This window comes from Vulpes vulpes, chromosome 13 (genome assembly GCF_048418805.1).
Source record: "Vulpes vulpes isolate BD-2025 chromosome 13, VulVul3, whole genome shotgun sequence".
NCBI lineage: Eukaryota > Metazoa > Chordata > Mammalia > Carnivora > Canidae > Vulpes > Vulpes vulpes.
Window position 1 is genome coordinate 129,102,175 of NC_132792.1, and position 23,744 is coordinate 129,125,918.

At 45.9% G+C, this 23,744-nt stretch overlaps 1 protein-coding gene across 1 annotated transcript in view; it reads right to left on the reverse strand.

Annotated features, from left to right (window-relative positions):
* Positions 1-1,525: 1,525 nt before the first annotated feature.
* The window catches only part of GPA33 (glycoprotein A33), a 47,049-nt gene continuing 24,830 nt past the window's right edge, over positions 1,526-23,744 (reverse strand). Inside the window, exons 4-7 of the mRNA XM_072732916.1 lie at positions 18,477-18,629; positions 4,588-4,707; positions 3,757-3,880; positions 1,526-3,306 (exon numbers count right to left, since the gene is read on the reverse strand). Coding sequence (XP_072589017.1) covers positions 3,174-3,306; positions 3,757-3,880; positions 4,588-4,707; positions 18,477-18,629 — 530 coding nt within the window. The 3' untranslated portion in view covers positions 1,526-3,173. The remainder of the gene's footprint in view (positions 3,307-3,756; positions 3,881-4,587; positions 4,708-18,476; positions 18,630-23,744) is intronic.

The following is a 23,744-nucleotide window of genomic DNA, read 5'->3' on the forward strand; positions in this document are numbered from 1 at the left end:
TGCCTGACACCTTAAGGAGACTGTAATAGCTAATTTTGACTGTAAGAGAACCTGCAACCAGAGGATCACTGGGTGGCGCAGTGGTTTGGCGCTTGCCTTTGGCCCAGGGCGCGATCCTGGAGACCTGGGATCGAATCCCACATCAGGCTCCCACTGCATGGAGCCTGTTTCTCCCTCTGCCTGTGTCTCTGCCTCTCTCTCTGTCTCTCTGTGACTATCATAAATAAATAAAAATTAAAAAAAAAAAAGAGAACCTGCAACCATCTAATTCCCACTGTTTCTGGTTTGAAATAAATTCAGCAGGAGACTGTGGCCTTACCAGCTGATAATGTGATTTGAGACTCAAGTAAGAGAACCTCCACATTGGAGTATGGACCTTTCAGCACTATACCTTTTCCACTTGTTTGTTGTTCCACTTGAAAACAATCACTTGTTTTCCTTCAAGATGCAGCCCAAACATCACATTCTCTTTGGAACTTCCTTGAACTCTCTCAGGGTCTCCACTGTGTTCCTGCATCTTCTCCATCTCACATAATCACGTGCCTGTTACCTCCATTAGACTTTAGCTCCTCCTGAGTTATAATGTCTTGGTGACCTTTATATATCCTGCAGCCAGAACAATGCTTGGTACATAATAGGTGCTCACAAAAGATTTGTCATTAAATTAATGCAATAGTTCCTGATTTAAGGCTATTGAATTAACGCAATGGGTCCTAATTTCCCTCATTTTCTTACACAAGCCTGGAACGAAGGCATGTGAACCGTCAGAGCCTTTCCAGACCAGAGAGATAAGCCAGCCAAAACTAGGGGACGTGGCCACCTCCCCTTCATAGCTTTATCAAGAACATGCTTGTAGAGACTTGCACCAGGAGGACTGGAAGGCACCTCAAAGTATCTAAAGGACCAAGAGATGACCTTAAGCAAGATACATTGACTCTAAACATTATTCATTCAATAGACATTTATCAAGTGTCAACACATGCCATGAATGAGATTCAGTTCCCACTCTGGCAAATCGTATAGGCCTCGGCAGAAACAGACCATGGTAATGAGAGTACAGTGTAACAAGTGCTGGGACAGGAGGGAGCACAAGGTGCCATGGGAAGGGACACGGAAGAGACAACTTTGAACATATGGCAGGAGAGACAATGTCACAGGTGAGAACCAACTGTGGACCACGCTGCTTTGAGGAGGGAGAGCCACCTGTTCTGACAGCTGCAACAAAAGGATTGCTTCCTCCTCTCTCAGGAGGAGCTCCACTTGGGGTATAAGTGGCAAGAGCATCTCCACCATTTTCCCTGGACTGTCCCTCCACTACCAGGTTGGGTTCTGTCCTGTTCCTAGCAACCACGGAAGCAGTGCCACCGACAATGGGACCCACAGGTTCTGACCTTGTACTCCGATCTCAGCCTGTCACCTTGCCGCACCTCTCCTAGGAAGCCGAAGAGCTGTGCAATAAGCAGACACAAACCCACAAGACACGAGCTTTGCCTTAGGGTGAACAAACCCCACATTAAAAAAGAAATAAGAATTTCCACTAACAATTTTATTATTACTGATAGCATTTTGAATGAAGCAACGAATTTAACAAAATATGTAAAGAATATATATTTTTAAAAATCTCAAATGGATGATAGATTTATAGAATTGTTTTTCCAGTCAGAAAAGACAATGATGTTAATTTAATAGGAAACTACCTTTGGGCGTGACTAGCCACAGGACCCTGAGCCCTAGGCTGGGACGCTGCCTGTGCTCCGACAGAGGGGAAACAGGCCAGGCCAGCGGGGAGCTGCGGCAGGGCAGCGTGACTGCCAACGAGCAGAGCAGAGCCGGCACCGGGCAGGACCAGGCTGGCAAGGCCAGGGTTGGGTGTCAGGAAGCAGGGGTGGGCATGCCGGTTACTCTTGAGAGGAGTCATCATGATGTGAGAATGTGGGACCAGCTGAAAGAGGCTCCTGTGTGTGTACAACTGTGTGTTCACTTATATCAGCACGTACTTCATTCACTAAACTAGCAAAGAGGTTTGTGCGGGAGTTGTTAGTCTACAAACATATCAGAGAGACCAGGGAGGAGAAGACTCAACTTATCAAAATAGGTACCTAGGGGATCCCTGGGTGGCTCGGCGGTTTAGCACCTGCCTTTGGCCCAGGATGTGATCCTGGAGTCCTGGGATCGAGTCCCGCATCGGGGTCCCGGGATGGAGCCTGCTCCTCCCTCTGCCTGTGTCTCTGCCTCTCTCTCTCTTGTCTATCATGGGTAAATAATTAAATCTTAAAAAAAAAAAAAAAAAGTACCTAGATTCAGCTGGAGTAAGTGCTCACTGGAAGGGCTGGGGCAGGGCGCAGTGAAGCCCAGGCTCTGGCCCAAGGAGCTCAGACATTAGCCTAGGCATATGCTAATGCTCAGATAACGGCTGTGTGGCCCTGAGGAGTGACAAGCTTGTTCCCATGTGTAGGGGAGATCAGGGTCCAGTTATAAGAATCACTGGGATTTGAGACAGGCCTATTGGGAAAAGTGGAGATGGAAACTGCATGGGCATCCCAGCCAGAGACAGGAAGGAGGAGATGTGCAGTGGAGTGGGAGGTGGCCCTTGTGAAGAGTTTCTGGAGTGTGCAGAAAAGCTGTGGGAGATGAGCTGCAAAGAGAACTGGAGGCCAAAGTGGTTCCTGAAGCAGGAGTTTTCACTCAGGTTGGCTAAATAACAGGGAGTCCTTCTCAGGCTCATTTATTCAACAAATATGTACTGTATGCAGATGCTCCCCAGGTGCTCCCCAGGGTGCTGTGCACACAGGGCAGCTGAGCAGTTCCTGCCCTCCCAAGGGGGTGCTGCTTCTGCAGATTTCAGACCACTCACAACCAGGAGTATGCAGGCTCCGTCCTATGCCTCTGGGAGCCTCCCAGCTGCAGAGGAAGCTGAGGCTGTGGCATGGTCCAGGCTGAGGGCCTGGCCATGAGCTAGGCAGGGGAGTAGGAAGGGATCACTTCGTGGGTGAGGGCACTTGGCACTCAGTCACAAGATCCCCTTAGCCAAGTCCTCCAGCAGATGACATAGGGAAGAAGCATCCCATCAGTGACTGGAATGGAGGGCTAGAAAAATGGGGCAAGGAGAGGGGAGGCAGAGGCAGAGAAATGACACCAATCTCCCCCCCACCTCAGCCTGCAGCATGCTCCAGTCACCGGTCAGCGTGGCCATAGGACTCCCGCCCAGTGCTCCTCTCGTCTTCTTGCCTGTAGTCATTCTCCTCTTCCGGCTCTGTTGGAGGCTCTCTCACCTGCTCTGAAGGCTTCTGGTAGGCCACCTGACTCCTGAGAGCAGGGAGGACAGAGGGAAAGGGTTGCTCTCACTCCAGCTGGGGGAGCTGGGCCTAGCACTCCTTATGGGAAGAAGAGACATTGGACCTGCCATCCCTACCCGTCCAGATGCGAAGGGACACTAGGCTGACAAGCTGGCTCAGAGTAGACAGGTAGGTGGCACAGACTGGCTCTGCTCACGAGCTCAGGGTGTTAGAGGAACAGGCTGGCTCACTAGGTAAGGAGGGGCGAGCCCGGGGAGGTGGCTCCACACGACGCTGCCCCTGAGCAGGCCACAGGAAGCCTGGAGAACTGCGGGCCTTGGAATCAAGTGCCAGGACTGCAATGCCACTTGCAGGGACGCTGTCCCCAGTGGTGGCATGAGTGGAAAAGGCCATGAGGAGCTGTGATACTTCCTCCCACTCTGCTCAGCTCCTTGCCAACAAGCTGCCCACAAACACTCACAGCTTGGTGTCCTCAGCCTCGTCCTTCCCCCGGCAGCAGCAGCAGTAGACAATGATGCCAAGGATGATGATGGCGGCGGCCAGGCCCCCCGCGATGCCCGCATACAACGCCACGTTCATGGAGGCTGCAAGAGACAGAGCAGAGCAGCTGCAGCTCCCGAGTGCTGACAGGAGCCCAGGCATCTGGGGAGGCTGAGCCAAGGTGGGGGGTGCCTCTGGGCAGGCCCAGTCTTCCTCCCAGCCCAGGGAGTGCTGCCAGCTTCTAGTAACACTCTGTGAAGGGCATGACCCGGTAGGAAGGCAATCAGGTAGGTCTAGAGACTACTCTTCAGGATGGAGGTGTACACAAAGATACACAGGCCAATAGATTTGTGTCTCAACACTCTCTGGGCTACCCAGGTCCCTAAAAGCCCTCAGCTGTCAGCCATGCCAATTCCTACTCTAGCTTGTCCTTGAGCTGGTGGAGGTGACCCACACCAAAAGATAAGGTCCAGACTCTGGCAACTGACTCTGGGTACTTCTCTCAGGCCCGTTGAGTGGTGCTAAAGGCCGGCAGGACTGAGCAGGTCTCCAGCAGTCAGTCTGAGGCTCTACTTCTGAGAACCAAGGGAACTGGACTGACCTCTAGGCAAGGGAGCATGGAACAGGAGCATTTGGCTGAGGTCGCCCCAGCTACCCTGCCAGCCGGTGCCCCTAAGGAGGCTCCCCAATTCACCTCCACAGGGTCTCTCTCAGCTGCCTCTTTGGACCCCAAGCTACTGATCATTTGGCCATTGTCCAACCCACCCCCCCCAACTCCTCACCCTCCCTCCCACCCCCAAACCACTCTTACGAGGTCTGACAGCCACAGTGATGTTACAGGACTCTATCCCCACCTCATTGCTGGATGTACAGATGTAATAACCCGACATGTCTGTGGTGATGTTCTTCAGAGAGAAGGTCTGGCCTGTGACTGGGAAGGAAGAACAATCAGGGTGAGGAGCCCAAGCACCACAATTCAGTAGAGACACCTAGGAATTCAGATCTCTAGGCAGATACAAGCACTGCCACTGAACTTGTCTGAGCCTCCTCTGTAATATGGAGAGAATATCGACCTCTGGGCCTTCCAGAACAACTGCAGGCAGGATACAAAATTCTAAAGTGTTTAGAATTCAGTCAGGCTCCCTAGGTTTGAAGCCTGGTTCTGCCACTGATTAATTTTGTGACCTTGGCCCAGGAACTTAGCCTCATGGAACCTTAGCTTCTTTATTTATAAATAGCAATAGTCCATGTGAGGCACAGTAATAGTGAGTATAAAATGAGGTATTGATCAATACAAGCCCACATCAGAATACCTGATGTATATTAAGTGCTCAGGAATAATAAAATACATTATATACCACACAAAATGCTTTATAACTAGAAGATATGGTTATAACCACTTTAATGATCTTCAGAAACTGAATCCTTGAGCTTGGACTTATGGAAGAAGTCTTTGAGAAATCAAGAATGGCCCAATAGTCCTCATGAGAAACCTTCCCGCTAAATCTGTGATCCTATGAATCTCTTCACCTTGAAATGGAAAGCTTTATGCTTAGACACATTTATATGCCCTGTCTTCAAAGATGCTTTGTCCTAACTGCTATTTTGAGTGGAGACTTAGAGACATGTTCCTCAGGTTTGCAGCAGTTAGCCTTGTAAGATTCTGCTGCCATCCAGTGGCTGCATTTCCTCCAGAAGAGATGTTTGGCCTGGCAAGTAAGATTCAGTCATGCACTGCTCAGACATTTTAGAGGTGGTTCATAATCTTCAATAACAAGTCCAGGCTTTCTCTAACTGACTTATTTCACTCACTATTATACCCTCTAGCTTCATATTGTTGCAAATGGCAAGATTTTCATTCTTTTTTTATGTCTGAATAATATTTTGTATATGCATACCACTTCTTTATCCATTCATCAGTGGATGGACACTTCGGCTGCTTCCATATCTTGACTATTGTGAATAATGCTGCTATAAACATAGAGCTACATGTATCCCTTTGAATTTTTGTTTTTGTATTCTTTGGGTAAATAGTAATGTGATGACTGGATCATAGTGTAGTTTTTTTTTTTTAACTTAAATTCAATTAGGATCGTAGTGTAGTTCTATTTTTAACTTCTTGAGGAACCTCCATACTGTTTTCCACCTATGTAGAATTTAAGAAACAAAACAAATGAGCCAAGGGAAAAAGACAGAGACAAATCATCAAACTCAACACCCAAAGAACAAATAATCCAATCAATAAATGGGCAGAAGACATGAACAGATATTTCTCCAAAGAAGACATACAAATAAATGGCCAACAGACACATAAAAGAAGTGCTCAACATCACTCATCACCGGGGAAATACAAATCAAAACCACAATGAGATACCACCTCACACCAGTCAGAATGGCTGAAATTAACAAGTCAGGAAATGACGGATGTTGATGAAGATGTGGAGAAAGGAGAACCCTCATACACTGTTGGTGGCAATGCAAAGTGGTATAGCCACTCTGGAAAACAGTATGGAGGTTCCTCAAAAAGTTGAAAATAGAGCTACCTACAACCCAGGAATTGCACTAGCGGATATTTACCTTCAAAGATACAAATGCAGTGATCCAAAGGGGCACCTGCACCCCAATGTTTATAGCAGCAATGTCCATAATTGCCAAACTATAGAAAAAGCCCAGACTTCCACCTATAGATGAATGGATAAGGATGCCTGGGTGGCTCAGTGGTTGAGCATTTGCCTTAATGCTCAGGGCATGATCCTGAGATCCCAGGATAGAGTCCCATATCGGGCTCCCCAACGGGAGCCTGCTTCTCCCTCTGTCTGTGTCTCTGTCTCTCTGTGTCTCTCATGAATAAATAAATTCTTAAAAATCTTTAAAACCAGATGAATGGATAAAGAAGATGTACACACATACACACACACACACACACACACACACACAATGGAATACTATTTAGCCATCAAAAAATGAAATCTTTAAATAAATAAAATCTTAAAAAAAAAAAAAAGGGCAGCCCTGGTGGCGCAGCGGTTTGGTGCCGCCTGCAGCCTGGGGTGTGATCCTGGAGACCTGGGATCAGGTCCCACATTGGGCTCCCTGCATGGAGCCTGCTTCTCCCTCTCCCTCTGTGTCAATAAATAAATAAAATCTTTAAAAAAAATGAAATCTTGTCTCTTGCAATGGTGTGGATGGAACTAGAGAATATTATGCTAAGTGAAATAAGTCAGTCATAGAAAGGCAATTCATTCATCTTTGGAATTTAAGAACTAAAACAGAGGATAATAGATGGAGAGAAGAAAAAATAAAACATGGTGAAATCAGAGAGGGAGACAAACCATAAGAGAGTCTTAACTATGGGGGACAAACTGAAGGTCACTGGAAGGGAAAGGGGTGGGGGTTGGGGTAACTGTGATGAACACTAAGGAGGGCATGTGATGTAATGAGCACTGGGTGTTATATATAACTGATGAATCACTGACCTCTACCTCTGAAACCAGTAATACATTATATGTTAATTAATTGAATTTAAGTAAAATTTTAAAATGCAAAAAATAAGAGAGACAAATAAAGAAACAGACTCTTAATTATAGTGAACAAATTGATGGTAAGAGTGGAGGTGGGTGGGGGGATGGGTGAAATAGGTGATTGGGATTAAGGAGTAAACTTGTGATGTGCACTGGGTGATGCATGGAAGTGTTGCATCACTATATTGTACACCTGAAACTAATATTACATTGTATGTTAACTAACTGGAATTAAAATTAAAATGTAAATACACACACGCAAGTCCAAGCTTCTTAATACGATCACAGGGTTACATATCTGGTCCTGTAATCACCTCAGCTTTACCTCTTGCCAGTTCCCCTGGTGTGCACAGCCTCCCCCAGCCCCACCTCCACGTTCTTGCAAGATTGTATCTTGGTGTGGATTTTCCTTGTCTGGATGTGCTACTTGGTATACTTCCTCAAATGTCCTATGATTTTCGTCAGCAATCTCATATGGGAAGTGGAACAAAATCTCCAATGTCACAGAGGTAATTTAAAGCTTAGAGAACTTAAGGTACTTGCCAAACATCACAAAATTAAGAAATGACAGTGTAACAAAAATCCTGTTTTAGGTCTAGAGCTCTCAAGAGCAGTTGACAATTTTCTTTAAAAAAAAAAAGGTATTATAAAAATGATGTACATTCATTATAAGAATTTGTACATGACATGAAGCTATTATTTCAATTCAGTTCAGACCAGAAAACCTTTAGATGCTTGATCGAATTAGCACTAAACAAGATGGATGAAGACAGTGTTTGTCCTGGCATGAGGGCTAATAGACATGAAACCAGGGTGGTCACAGGGTGATTAGAGTTCAAAATGGAAATGCTATTTGCGTTTATAGCAAAGGAGTTTAATCTCATCAGAAGGTTCAGGGAAAACTGGTATAAAGAACAGAGAATAAAATAAAATCATCCGTAATTTCACCAGCTAGAAATAACAGCTGGTGATTTGGGTTATTTTCTTCCAATCTTTTGCTATGTACTTTCTTCAGATTCTTCCCTTGAAACCCACAGCTGTATTTTCTGGGTGCTCATTCTATATAAAGTGCTACTTCTTCCATCCTAGAATTTCATATGTCATTGTTTTCTGCAATATTGCTTACATGTGACATTAATATTCTGTGCTAAAAAAAAAGTGATCCAAGGCCAAAGCAAATTTCAAAATCATTAAAAGAGGGTTAAATATGTTTTTTAACAAGAGAACTCTTAGAGCTTCTAATTTGCTAGTGTGGACTGGGTGTCCCTAAATGAGGATTATAGTATTAATGGTCTTTCTTTTCTTTCAATTTTTTTTTTAAAGTTAGTTAACGTATAGTATATTTTTAGTTTCAGGGGTAGGATTGAGTGATTCATCAGTTGCATATACCATCCAGTAGCTCATTACATGAAGTGCCCTCCTTAATATCCATCACCCAATTACCCCGTCCCCCACCCGCCTCCCCTCCAGCAACACTGTTTGTTTCCTATAGTTAAGAGTCTCTTATGGTTTGTCTCCCTCTCTGATTTCACTTTGATTTATTTTTACCTCTCTTCCCTTATGATCCTCTGTTTTGTTTCTTAAATTCCACAGATGAGTGAGATCATATGATAATTGTCTTTCTATGATTGACTTATTTCACTTAACATAATATCTTCTAGTTCCATTCACATCGCTCCAAAAGGCAAGATTTCATTTTTTGATGGCTAAGTAGTGTACATTGTGTGTACATATGTGTGTATATATATCGATATTTCTAGATATATCTTCTTTATCCATTCATCTGTTGGTAGACATCTGGGCTCTTTCCATAATTTGGCTATTGTGGACATTGCTGCTATAAACAATGGGGTGCAGGTGCCCCTTTGGATCACTACATTTGTATCTTTGAAGGTAAATACCCAGTAGTGCAATTCCTGGATTGTAGGTAGCTCTATTTTCAACTTTTTTTAGGAACTTCCATACTGTTTTCCAGAGTGGCTATACCACTTTGCATTGCCACCAACAGTGTATGAGGGTTCTCCTTTCTCCATATCCTCACCAACATCTGTCATTTCCTGACTTGTTCATTTCAGCCATTCTGACTGGTGTGAGGTGGTATCTCATTGTGGTTTTGATTTGTATTTCCCTGGTGATGAGTGACTGTTGAAGAGACTGTCTTTTTTTTCATTGGATATTCTTTCTTGCTTTGCTCAAGATTAGTTGACCATAGAGTTGAAGGTTCATTTCTGAGTTCTCTCTTCTGTTCCACTGATCTATGTGTCTGTCTGCTTTTGTGCCCATAACTATACTGTCCTGATGATTAGCTTTGTGATACAGCTTGAAGTCCAGAATTGTGATGTCTCTGCCCTGGTTTTCTTTTTCAACATTCCTTTGGCTATTTGGGGTCTTTTCTGGTTCCATACAAATTTTAGGATTGTTTGTTCCAGCTCTGTGAAAAATGCTGGTGGTATTTTGATAGCGATTGCATTGAACGTGTAGATTGCTTTGGGTAGCATAGACATTTCATCAATATTTATTCTTCCAGTCATGAATATGGAATGTTTTTCCATTTCTTTGTGTCTTCCTCAATTTCTTTCATAAGTGTTCTATAGTATTCAGAGTACAGATCTTTTACCTCTTTGGTTAAGTTATTTCTAGGTATCTTATGGTTTTTCATGCAATTGTAAACATGATCGATACCCTGATTTCTCTTTCTGCTACTTCATTGTTACTGTATAGAAATGCAAACAATTTGATGTTGATGAATTCCTGTATCAGTTCTAGCAATTTTCTGGTGGAGTCTTTCAGATTTTCTACATAGAATGTCATGTCATCTACAAAGACTGAAAGCTTGATTTCTCCTTTGCCAATTTGGATGCTTTTTATTTCTTTTGTTGTCTGATTGCTGAGGCTAGGACTTCTTGTAAGTACTATGTTGAACAAAAGTAGCGAGAGCGAACATCCTGGCATGTTTGTGACCTTAGGGGGAAAAGTCAGTTTTTTCCATGAAGGATGATACTTGCTGTGGGTTTTTCACATATGGCTTTATGATGTTGAGGTATGTTTCCTCTATCCCTACACTAAAGAGAGTTTGGATCCTATTGGCTAGTATCGGTGAGAATTTTGCACCCATGTTCATCAGGGATATTGGTCTGTAATTCTCCTTTTTGGTGAGTTCTTTGGTTTGGAGATCAAGGTAATGGCCTCATAGGATCAGTTTGGAAATTTTCCTCCCATTTCTATTTTTTTAAATGGCTTCAGAAGAATAGGTATTAATTCTTCTTTAAATGTTTGGTAGAATTTGCTTGGGAAGCCATCTGGCCCTAGACTCTTGTTTCTTGAGAGATTTATTATTATTATTATTCATGGGAGACAGAGAGAGAGAGAGAGAGAGAGAGAGAGGCAGAGACACAGGCAGAGGAAGAAGCAGGCTCCACGCAGGGAGCCCGATATGGGACTCGATCCCAGGACTCCAGGATCATGCCCTGGGCGGAAGGCAGGCACTAAACCACTGAGCCACCCAGGCATCCTTGTTGAGAGATTTTGATAACATCTTCAATTTCTTTGCTGGTTATGGCTCAGTTCAGGTTTTCTATGTCTTCTTGTTTCAGTTTTGGTAGTATGTTTCTAAGAATGTATCCATTTCTTCCACATTGCCTAATTTGTTGGCATATAATTGTTCATAATATCCTCTTGTATTTCTTCAGTGCTAGTTATGATCTCTCCTCTTTCATTTATGATTTTATTTATTTGGGTCCATCCTGTTTTCTTTTTGGTAAGTCTGGCTAGGAGTTTATCAATCTTGTTAATTCCTTCAATGAACCAGCAATGGACAGATCATCTAAGCAGTTTTGTTGATTTGTTCTAATCCTTTTTAAAAATTTCTATCTCCTTGATTTCTGCTCTAATCTTTATTATTTCTTTTCTCCTGCTGAACTTAGGCTTTATTTGGTGTCCCCCCCCCCCCAGCCCCCTTAGGTGTAAGGTTAGATTGTGTATTTGAGCCTTTTATTGTTTCTTGACAGAGACCTGTACTGCTATATACTTCCCTCTTAGGACCACTTTTCCTGTATCCCAAAGGTTTTGAACTATTGGCGTTTTCATTTTCATGTGATTCCATGTATTTTAAATTTGTTCTTTATTTTCCCTGTCGACCCATTCATTCTTCAGCAGGATGTTCTTTAACCTCCATGTATTTGTGGTCCTTCCAAATTTTTTCTTGTGGTCGACTTCAAGTTTCACATAATTGTGATCTGAAAATATGCATGGTATGATCTGTCTTTTTGTACCAGTTGAGTCCTGACTTGCAACCCAGTATATGATCTATTCTGGAGAATGTTTCATGTGCACTTGAGAAGAATGTGCATTCTGCCGATTTAGGGTGAAATGCTGCGAATGTATCTGTGAGGTCCATCTGGTTCAGTGTGTCATTCACAGCCCTTGTTTCTTTGTTGATCTTCTGCTTAGATGATCTGTCCATTGCTGTGAGTGGGGTGTCAAAGTACCCTACTATTATTGTATTATTATTAATGAGTTTCTTTAATTTTGTTATTTGCTGATTTATATATTTGACTGCTACCAAGTTAGGGGCATAAATATTAACAGTTGTTAAATCTTCTTGTTGGATAGATCCTTTTATAATGAGAAGGCGTCGTCCTTCTTCATCTCTTAGTACAATCTTTGGTTTAAAATCTAGTTTGTCTGACTTTAAAGCGGGCTACTCTAGCTTTCTTTTGATGTCCATTAACATGATAGATGGTTCTCCACCCCTTCACTTTCTAAAATGAGTCTCTTGTAAGCAGCATATCAATGAGTCTTGTTTTTTTAATCCATTCTGGTACCCTAAATGTTTTGATTAGAGCATTTGTTCCATTTACATTGAGTAATTATTCAAAGATATGAATTTAATACCATTGTATTACCTGTAAAGTTGCTGTTCCTGTAGATTGTTCCTTTCTGATCTTTGTTACTTTTGGTCTCTCTTTCTGCTCAAAGGATCCCCTTTAATATTTCTTGCACGGGGGCAGCCCAGGTGGCTCAGCGGTTTACTGTTGCCACCTTCAGCCCAGGGCCCGATCCTGGAGACCCAGGATCAAGTCCCATGTCAGGATCCCTACATGGAGCCTGCTTCTCCCTCTGCCTGTGTCTCTGCCTCTCTCTTTCTCTCGTGAATGAATGAATAAAATCTTTAAAAAATATATTTCTTGCAGGGCTGGTTTAGTATTCGCAAATTCCTTTAGTTTTTGTTTGTCATAGAAACTCTTTATCTCTCCTTTTATCCTGAATGACAGCCTTGCTGAATAAAGGATTCTTGGCTGCACATTTTTCTCATTTAGCATATTGAATAATATATCATGCCAGTCCTTCCTGGCCTGCCAGGTCTCTGTGGACAGGTCTGTATCAGCCTCATGTGTCTGTCCTTATAAGTTAAGGACCTCTTGTTCCGAGGTGCCTTCAGGTTTTTCTCTTTATCTTTAATTTGCAAGTTTCACTATAGCATGTTGTGCTGTTGATCTATTTTTGTTGATTTTGAGAGTTCTCTGTACATCTTGGACTTGAATGCCTGTTTCCTTCCCCAGATTAAAGAAGTTCTCAGCTATAATTTATTCAAATAAACCTTCTGCCCTTTCTCTCCCCACTCCCCCCATCCCCTGCCCCGCTGTTCTTCTTCTGATACTCCTATACTATGGATTTCATTTCATTGTATGGAATCACTGAGTTCCCTAAGTCTTCTTTTGTGATCTAATAGTTTTATTTCCTTCTTCTTTTCAGCTTCCTTATTTTCCATAATCTTATCTTCTATATCACTGATTCACTCTTCTGATTCATTCATCCTTGGTTTTATAGCCTCCACTTGGGACTACATTTCAGTCATAGCATTTTAAATTTCAGCCTGACTAGATTTCACTTCTTTTTCTCTATTGTAAGGAATTCTCTAGTGTCATCTGTGCTTTTTTCAAGCCCAACTACTATCTTTATAATCATCATTTTAAATTCTAGTACAGACATCTTACTTCTATCCATATTGATGAACTCCCTGGCTGTGAGTACTACCTCCTGTTCTTTCTTTTGGGGTGAATTTTCTCCATCTTGTCATTTTGTCCAGAAATGAAAAGAAGAAAGGAAAAAGAAAAGCAACAAAACAGTAACAACAAAAACCTAGGTCCTGGGTGTGTTTTGGCCTGCTTTTAAAAGAAACCAGATACCAAAATAAGAAAGAAAAAATATATGAATAAAATAAAAGGAAACAAAAAATAAAAAATATATAAAGTATATATAAAAATTTTAAAATAAAAAAAAATAATAAACTAAAGAATAAAAGTACAAAAGATGCTAGATACTATTTTCCCCCAGAGCTGAAGGTTTGCAGCTCTCTATGATCAGTAAACTCGGTGAGAACCAGGGTTTGTGTGGTCTTCTGGAGGAGGGGCGGTTGGGCTGATTCTCAGGTGAACTTGCCCTAGTGAAAATGGGCCTCCAGGGCGCAGGGAGGTAGGGCTTGGTGTAAGTGGCTCTGGACTCCACTAGGTGGCACTGTTTTTGCTCCCCTAAGGCTTTCAACACTGTTGGGCCGGATGAAAGTGGCAGCCCCTGCTCCCTCTCTAGCTCCCCACTCTTCGCAGAATCAATCACTCTTGTCGCCCTGATTTCCATCAGAACTCTGCGTTCACCCTGCTTGCGTCCAAGCTTTTTTTGTCTCAGGTGCATGACTGAGTTTCAGAACTCCAGATTTTAGGGACTCCAGCAGCACAGACCTGCACTATTCCTCCTGGGGAGGGTCTTACCAGGCTTCTGCCTTTTGCTGGACCTGGCCCAGGAAAGCGTCACACAACCACGCAGTTTATGGCCATCTAGGCAGAAGGCCAGCACCTAGACTTGCTGTTCTCAGGCGGGTCCCACGTCCCTATGCCTGGGGACAGTGCACCACTTAGGCGCAATCTGTTGTTCCTGTGACCCAGGGGACCCTCAGATCACAGTGTCACACCCGGATTTCTGCCCTGCTCTGCCACCTGCGGCAAGGTCTGCGCTCGCTGCCGCAGCGGCTGGGGGAGGGGGGGCTCCTCCAGCAGGCACCCTCTACGCCACCAACATTCAGCCGTGTCACGCTGGGGTCCGGCCTCTGCACCTCCCACCTCCCAAAAGGTGCTCACTTTTCAGCTTGCCCACTTGCGGTATTCGTTTTCTCAGAACCTCTGATTGATTTCTTGGTTGTTCAGAATGATTCAGTAACTGTCTAGTTGTATTCGAGGAACGAGACCAACTGAGGGTCCCCTACTCCTCTGCCATCACAACGCCTCCTCCCTAATGGTCTTATTTTGTAAACTAATTGGATTCTTTTATTTTTAGAGGCATCTTGGGGCTCCTGGGCTGCTCCGTCAGTTGAGTGTCTGACTCTTGATTTTTGGCTCAGATCATGATCTCAAGGTTGTGAGATCGAGCCCTTCCTGCCCTGGGCTCCATGCTCAGCACAGGGTCTGCTTGGGATTCTCTCTCCCTTTCTTTCAAACTGCCCCAACCTGCTTGCGCGCGCTCTCTCTCGTAAATAAATAAAATCTTAAAAAAAAAAAAAAAAAAGAGGCATCTTGAAGGAATACACTTTGGGAAATGTTCTATGAGCCTGGGAATACTTACAAGGTCTATAACCCTTATCAGATTCCCCCTGCTTTAGAGTGTGAGATTCAGTCTATGTGTAAGACACAGAGCAGACACATCAGACAGGACTTCAGACTGCCTCCAGGACCGTGCTGGTTATCAGTGCCCAGCTTTGGGCTCTGGGGCTTGTTGCACAAAGGAAATGACCGTCATTAGAAGCTGCTCTGGAGGGGCACCTGGGTGGCTCAGAGGTTGGTGTCTGCCTTTGGCTTATGTTGTGATCCTGGGGTCCTGGAATCAAGTCCTGCATCAGGCTCCCAGTGCGGAGCCTGCTTCTCCCTCTGCCTATGTCTCTGTGTCTCTCATGAATAAATAAATAAAATCTTTTTAAAAAAAGAAGCTGCTCTGGAATTAACCAGTGTATATCTAGTGCCACAAGATCTGCTCTGATTCTGAGCTGGGGCTCCCAAGCTGCTTGTCCTCTTAGAAGGGACCTAATACAGTTTTTGAAATCTGGCTAAAGCTAATGTTTTTGCTGTGGTGGCGACACCTTGTGGTCCAGAAGAGGAACGCACAGGACAGTCAGCCCTTCCCAGCACTTCCAGGGCGACAGCTGGGGTGAGATTTCCCCACAGAGAAACCCTGGTCTCCCAGAGGCACTGTTGTTAAATTGGCAAGATTTAACTTTCATTTCCCTGGCCATTTTCCACCCCACAATCCTGATCCTATGGCTTGTCAATAAGCTCAGGCTGCCACCTCTCACCCAGGATCCTCAGGACCCTCCCTGGCTGCAGGCCCCTGCCCACTCTTTCAACCCTTCGAGAATCTCCTCTTCTAAAGTGCTCTAGCCCCAGAATTACCCCTCCTTCCTTCTTTGAGACCCAAATTCCTACCCTTCCAGTACATGAAGCTCAGCTGGCCGACAAAGGATGTTCAGAACTATCATACATGGGATCTCCTCTTATCCTCTTCACAGCATTCAGGGAAGGTTGTATAATGATCATCCCAGGTTTTCAGATGATGATACTAAGGGTCAAAGAGGCTGTGAGTGACTTACAGCTACAAAGCGGACACACCAGGACTGAAATTCTTATTTACTGATTCCAGATTCCCTGTTCTTTTCACTGCTGGCTTGCTTCCACTGATTACTAAGTGAAAGGAAGCAATCTCTGCTGTCTTCAGATGTAGGAGTGTGGAGGAACCCTACTCTCCAAGTTGTCCACTGTGGACTAACATGTTTTAAGAATTAGAACTGGGTTTGGTCCAACTGAAGAAGACAGGATAGACTCTGGTGCTCGTGAGGCGGGTGGAGACCAAAGGCTCTGAATGACCCCACCTGTACGCCAACACCGGGTGCAAGCTTGGCTGGCACTCCCAGATCTGGATTCTGATTGTGAGCAAACCTTAACTTGAAACAGGATGAAGCTTTTTCCAGATGCGAGTCTCCTTTTGACCTTCTTTCAAGTCCTTGGGTTTCTCCTCTTTTGAATCATAGAAAGACGAAGTTTTGGCTTCTAGCACCTGGAAGTCTTTCCAGCTGGAGGCAGGAGAGCTATGAGTAGCGTAGTATCTGTGATGATGCTCCTCAGAAGGTGACCTCCAGGGCAAAGGCTGGCCTCCCCAGCCCAATGCACAGGCTCTCTGTGATCCCTCCTTCCTGCAGCGCATGCTCCCTACCCTTGGCTGCATGGAAACTCACTGCTCCCGGGATATTTCCCACACCTCGCCCACTCATCCTGAAGGATCTAGCTCACATAACACACAGCATTAAGGAGTTCTTACCAGGCACGGGCTCCATGCTTTACATGTACTTTTATTTAATCTTCACAGGAACTCTATGAAGTAAGTACTAGTTTTACGCCCATTTTACAGATGTAAAAACTAAAGCACAAAGAGGCCAAGTCAATCACCATGTGACCATGGTCCCATAGCTAACAAGTGGCAGAGCCAGGATTCAAGCTCACACCATGCTCTTGGCCACCATGCTATATTGCCACCCCAAGTGCCCCCTCTTTGCAGAAACCTTCTTTTATCTCCTTGTGCATCCTCTGGTTTCCAACACCATTGGATATAAAACTATTATAGCATTCATCATGTAACCTTCAGCTCTGGGTCTCCCTATACACACTTTGCTGCAAGGAAGTTCAGGCCAACATTGTCCATGGCAGACCTTGCTGTCCATTGCTGGAGTCACTGGGTCACACATGGGTCAGAGAGGCAGGCCATAGACCCAGAGGAGGGCTGCCAGGTGGTTTCAACAGAAATCCCAGACACACTTGATAAAAATTTGCCAGCCAGAAATTTGGAAACAAAACTGGAAGCTTGTTGAAATCCACATTATACTTTCTAATTTACATTAGATTGAGTGGGTTCTATTTTTATTATTACTTTTTAAAAGTTCTTACTTTGTTCCCCAAATGAGTGAAGGACAGAATGAAAAAGTTCATCCTTGTTTGACCAAAGCCTCAAAATGTTCATTCACCAGGTGGGACTCAGCAGACTCCGGAGGGCTCTTCTCCTGCCCCATCCCATTTCTCACATGTCTCCAACCACTGCTTCATTTTTCACTGCCCACACTGAGCAGAAAGATATCCCAGAAGTTAAACCAACTGGCATCTTTCAGACTTTTTTTTTTTTTTATCTCCAGGAGCACTGGGTGTGCCAGGGGGCCCTGGAGCCCAAAAATGCCAGCGAGGTATTCCCACAGCAGTTGGTGCCAAGGTAATATGACAGTAAAATATTTATATAGGGTTCTTTGGTTGTTGGGTTTTTTTTTTTTTCAGTTTGTTTCCTGATCAAAGGTCAAATACCAAGCTGCCTAGTACAAAGCAGGTGTCCAGGCAACCACAGCTGAACCTCATGTCTCCTGAGAACATGGGATCCTTCCAGCAGACCTGATCATGCAGTTGGGTGTGGCCCGAAATGGGGGGCATGGGATCCCTGGGTGGCTCAGCGGTTTAGCACCTGCCTTCGGCCCCGAGGACATGATCCTGGAGACCTGGGGTCGAGTCTCACATCAGGCTCCCTGCTTGGAGCCTGCTTCTCCCTCTGCCTGTGTCTCTGCCTCTCTTTGTCTGTGTCTCTCATGAATAAATAAATAAAATCTTAAAAAAAAAAAGAAGAAATTGGGGGGCATGTTTGGGAAGGTGAGGTTCAGTGAAGCCCGGATAGGGAATGAGGATGGGAATGCCTGCCTGTGAGTACAGCCATAGTGCTAGACTAGGACATGATCATAGTCAAAATTAAATCCCTCCCAGTGCTTTTGCACGGAGTGTGATCCATACATGCTCATTTGAGAGAATTGAGTTGCAGGGAACAAAGTTAACAAATGAACATTTATTATGTGCTTCCACTGAGTGCTTTACATGATTCACTTTTATTTCCCACAACAACCTGTGAGATGGGTATTATCATGAGAAAACTTAGAGAAACTGCAAGATATCACAGGCTGACTGCAGGGTGGAGGGAAAGAGCAGCCCTGCAGCCCAGCAGCCCAGCAGCCCTGCACGGAGGCCGGATTGGCCAGGCTGGGATCTCCCCGGACAACCCTAACCAGTCACCTGCATTTTGGGGCGGGGGCCCATCTTCCCGCTGACCCTGTTACCTGGTGCAGCTGGCCGCTCCTTGTTCAGGATGTCATAGCTCTTCCAGCTGTACTGAGGAGCCGGAGAGCCCTCCTTCGACTGGCAGGTCAGCTGGATATTGTTCCCGATCACAGTCTCTCCCTCGATGCTGCAGTCCGGCATGGAGGGTGGCACTGCAGAGTGGGAGGACCAAAGTGAAGGCATGACCCAGGATGGGCCTGGGGACAGCCACCTTCCACCTCACTCACACACGCACTACTTTGCTCGTTATAGGGCAGAGAAATTCATAGCCTCCTGGGGAGAGAAAGTGCCATAAGGTCAACCCACCCCAAATATCTCCTCTGTGGCCTGTCACCATCAGAGGGCATCACGCACGGACGTCAGGAAGTGTCCTGAGTGCAAGAGTAGAGTCACCACCATTATAAAGGTGGGGAGACTGAGGCCCAGAGAGGAGACTAGGCAAGACATGCATGGGACTAGAACCAGGTCTTCTGACTCCACATCCAGTACTCTCTCCAGCAGCCATAGCAACTCCCTCTGGTGTTGACCCTTTCAAATCAACCCTGCAGTCCCTCAGTGTCCCATCTCTAAGAGCAAGGGACAATAGGTTTTCTGTAAAGGGTCAAAGGTAATATTTTAGATTTTGTGGCCATGCTATGGTCTCTGTCACTGCTTCTACTTTTTAAATAATCCTTTCTAAATGTAAAAACCATTCTTAGCTTGTAGGCCATGTATGAACAGGCCTAGGCTGGATTTGGCCAACTTTGCCTGCCCCTAGGTTAGGGGAAAGCCCTGTCTCAGAAGCCCTTCAACTCAAACTGTGGGCCACTGAGATGACATAGTGAGTGAGTTCCTGTGTTCAAGGAGTCCAGTGGGGCAAAAGACAAGTAATTAGACAATAACAGGCAGGCAGGAGGCCAGGCTGCCAGGGCAGGGATGGCACAAGCAAGGTCACAGCCTGGGCCGTGACCTGAAGGAGGAGTGAGAGTAAACAAAGCCAATGGAGGCGGTGGTGGTCAGAGACAGGTGAGGGCACTCCACACAGAGTGTGCAAAGCATGTGCAAAGGCCCTGAGACAGGAAGAAGCATCAGCTATGCTTGAGACTTCAGGTAGTATCCCTGGGGCTGAGAAGGGGAGAACACGCAGCACAGAGGGCTACCACTGAATGCCTTGGCAGTCCTGTCCCCTCCAACTCCTTCTTTAGACCCATGGATAGTCTGCTTCTCCAGTAAATAGTGCCACCCATTGTACAGTCCAGACTGCACTGACGCATGCTCACTGAGCATGAAGAGTAGCTGGGAGAAGCTACACAGGATGCACCCCTCCCCTCTGCCCCAGCTGCCAGTTCTAGCTTTGCTCTGAAAGGCCAAGGCGCTTGTGGGTGGGTGTGCTCCACATCTTCTGCTGCTCCAGTGAAGGCCCACCAGGTGTGGGACAAGCATGGAGCAAGTAACAGGCACTCCCCTAAGCCTGCCCCAGTTGGACTCCCCTAAACCTAAGAGGTGGGATGTTCAAGAACTGCCTTCCTACATCCTGGTCCAGGCCCCAGGGACAAGCAGCCTGGGCAGGAGGGGACTGCTGCCTTCACTGGGTTCTGGCCCAGCAGGAACAGGAGAAGGTGAGGCCTGCTACCTGTCCTGTCTGGCACTAGGTCAGGGTTGATGGGCCACGCTTTACCTCCTGACCACTCCGGGGTACAGGAACATCCCTCTCCACTCACCAAAAGCAGTCACCCTATTTCTCAGCTCTGCCTTTGGAGGAGCGGGGCTTTCATTTCACAATGAGAGAGTCGGCCTAAAGTACAACACCCTCTGGGACACAACACTGCAACCAGCGTCATACTCGGGGTGTGCATGACTGTAGTCAGGCCTTTCTGGGACCAGCTTTCTGGGATCCAAGACAAAAAGGGAAGAGAGCAGACCAAGGCAAAGGAGCCTCTAGAGGGGATCCCTGGGTGGCTCGGCGGTTTGGCACCTGCCTTTGGCCCAGGGCGCAATCCTGGAGTCCCAGGATCGAGTCCCGCGTCGGGCTCCCAGCTTGGAGCCTGCTTCTCCCTCTGCCTGTGTCTCTGCCTCTCTCTCTCTCTCCATGTCTATCATAAATAAATAAAAATGAATCTTAAAAAAAAAAAAAAGGAGCCCCTAGAGAAGCCTATCCGGACACATCCGGAGGCTAGCTAGGGGAAATTATTAAGGCGAATCCTTAATTCACTCTGCAGGCAGCAGTAGAGACGAGACCAAGCACCCCCAGCAGGCCAGCCTTATGAGGGAGCACGTCAGGGCCCCCCACCCCCACCCTGACACCCGGGGCCCTAACCTCAGCGCCCTGGCTGTCCTCCCCGCAGCCCACCTAGGCACCGGCCTTCACTTTGTCCCCACACTCTCTAAGGGCTCCCTCCCCGGCCCCCCACCATGAAAGCCAGAGAGGACTTCGAGAGTCAGCTCCAGGCAGACAGCCCCTCCTGCGGAGCTGCGAGGCCTGCGGGGCTCTGATCTGCCCTTGCGACCTTGACCTCGACCTCGCGGACGGAGAGCGGCTGCTCCCCGGAGATCTCCGCGGCGGGCCGGCCGCTCCGAAGCTGCGCCTCCCGCGGCAGCCGCCAGGGGGCGCCAGAGGCCGCGGAGCCGCCCGCCCGCCCCCGCCCCCGCCCCGCGCCCGCCGCCGCGCCAGGTGGCTTCCCCGCGGGGACCGGTCGGCGCGCTCCGCCGGGTCCCGGAGCTCTCTGCGCCCTCGCCCGCCCGTTGGGCGGCCCCGTATAATTAAAGCCCTTCTACCTAAAAATAGCCCAGTAGCAAAGCCATTTGCAAAGCAAACTTTCTTTTAAAGATTTTTTACCGGATTTCTTAACTTGGAGTACAAAATGACATCTCTCTCACTTTCCTTTCTCTGTCTCCTTTTAAAGCAAAACACTGAGATCCCTAATCTCCCATCGAACGTGTATCCTTCGCCCCCCTGCTGGAGAGCTCCTGTCTTAAGATGAAGCTGGCCCTGGAGGGGCGGGAGGAACCGGACAGTCACGGGTAAGCGGGTCTTGCTGGCTTTCCCGAAGCAGCTCGTCGCCTGACGAAATCAGAAGCTGCTTCAGGGAAGCCAAAAGGAGACCGAATTAGCCAGAAAAGGACCAGGTGCAGAGAAGGGAGGGGTTCAGCCAGGGGCCATGCGGGGCAAGGGGAGAGGAGAAAGAAGTGCAGAATAGAAACTAGATACAAACGTGCATTTTTTTTTTTTTTTTTTTTTTTTTTTGGCTTGTAGTATCTCCCCGAGGAGCTAAGGCAAATAGAAATGAAGAGCTATGTACGCAGAACAATTTGTTAGGACATTATTTATAAGGGCTTTAACTGCAACAGGTTGACTGTTCGGTTAGGGACCCGGGATGCTGCACCCACTCCCCCGAGGGGCGAGTGGCCTGGAGCTTTAGAAAGGATGGTAAGTGCGAAGAGAGCAGAAGGAGCTACCTGATGAGGCACGAAAGGGGCAAAGTCCCAACTCCTTAGGCGACAGATTCAGTTATGGACAGAAGCACATGGACAGGAGCTGGAAGGAAGCACCGACAAATAGAAAACCTTGTGACACAAGTGAATGTTTTTCCTTTTTTAGTTTCTCTCTCTCTCTCTCTTTCTCTCTCTCTCTCTCTCTCCTTTCTAATAGTATTTCTTAAGAGGCAGGGCAGCATAACCAAACAGTTCTTTGTTTGTGTGTGGACCAAGGTGGCAGAAGGAGGGGAGCAAGAAGAGCTCCATTTTAACAACCCACAGCCTTCTCTGTGCTACAGATCTGCACACGAGGAGCCCTCCGGAGAGCAGGCCTCTTGCTCTGATGGACCCAGAGAGACAAACACAGCATGGCACCCTGACTAGATCTGGAGCAACTAAAACACAGCTACAAAGACGCTTGAAGATGATAATGTGTGATGGTGACAGCCTCGTCCATGAGATGAGAGGAGGTGTGAATGTTCCTAGATCGAAGACCATCAAGAGCATCCCGTGAAAACCCAGAAACAACTGCCCATGCACTCACAGGGCAGTGGAGCTTCCATCTCTTAGACCCTAAGCGAAAGCCTTCCCCCTGGAAGAGCAGGTACAGAACCTCAGTTACCACTGAGTGATGTGTTCAAGATGCAGGTGTGCTGTGGACAAGGGCAGGCAAGTGGCACATCCAGGGCTGGCACAGCTCTGCCCCTCTAGCCTTCTCTTGTTGGCAGGGATCCAGGAAGGGCAGGATGCAAGTTACTGCCAAGGTGAGCTAAAACATCACTGGCGAGCTTGTGTCTGCTATCAACTGACAGCTGTTACCTTACTTTGAAAGGTAGGTAAATATAGAAGAATTTGGTAACCATCCTGAACTGGATTGATTACTGGCTGGGAGGGTAGGTTTACACCGTGGAGCAGTGAAGGGCTTTGCTTTTGGGCCATCCTGTTTCGATGGAAGCTTGGACACTTCCTACAGGTGTCTCAGCCTCACTGTTCTCTTCTATTAAACAAGAGTGTTAATTCCCACTTTCACAGATGGATTGCAAAGATTAAAAGAGGCCATATCTGTAAAGCTCTTAGAGGCCTGGCACATACCTGGTGCTCAGTAAATGGGAGTTATTATAACCATGAATTTGTGGCAACTTTCACACACACCAAGATCATTGCAAGTTGATGGTAGTTTCTCTCTGTTTAAGTTAAATCCCCCCTGTTTTTAGAGCAAGAGGACGCATAGAAATGGGAAATTTAACTAGATAGGATGGGAACAGGGTTGTGAAAGGAGTCCCATGCCTTCCTCCTACAGACAAAAAAGGCTCTGCATCTGTCCACAGGAGGCCTGGAATTCTATTAGAGATCCCATGTTATTGAAGGTCATTAAATCTGAAATACATCTTCTTAGATGAGAGGACTTGCTATTTTTAACTTGTCATTCCTTTGCAAATTAATGTGTAAGTTGACGATAATTCCAATCAACTTCTATTTTTAATGAAGCAAAGTGGTTTAAAAAATTAACGTGGAAGAAAAATGTGTAAAAAATTGACAACATTTTTTTGAGAAGTTTAGTAAGAGAAGATATTACACAGCATCAGATATTAAAAGCCAACTATTCAAGCACTGATAGCTCCAACTAAAAAAAAAAACCCACAAAAATTATATATATATACATCAACACTATAAGCATGCTGTAATCAAAACCATGTAACAGCATAGGAATAATCAAAAGGAAAATGAACAAAAAAGGAATGAAAAATCAGCCATGTCTATGTAAGAACTTAATATGTGACAAAGCTGGCATTCCAGTGGGATAATAATTGTTT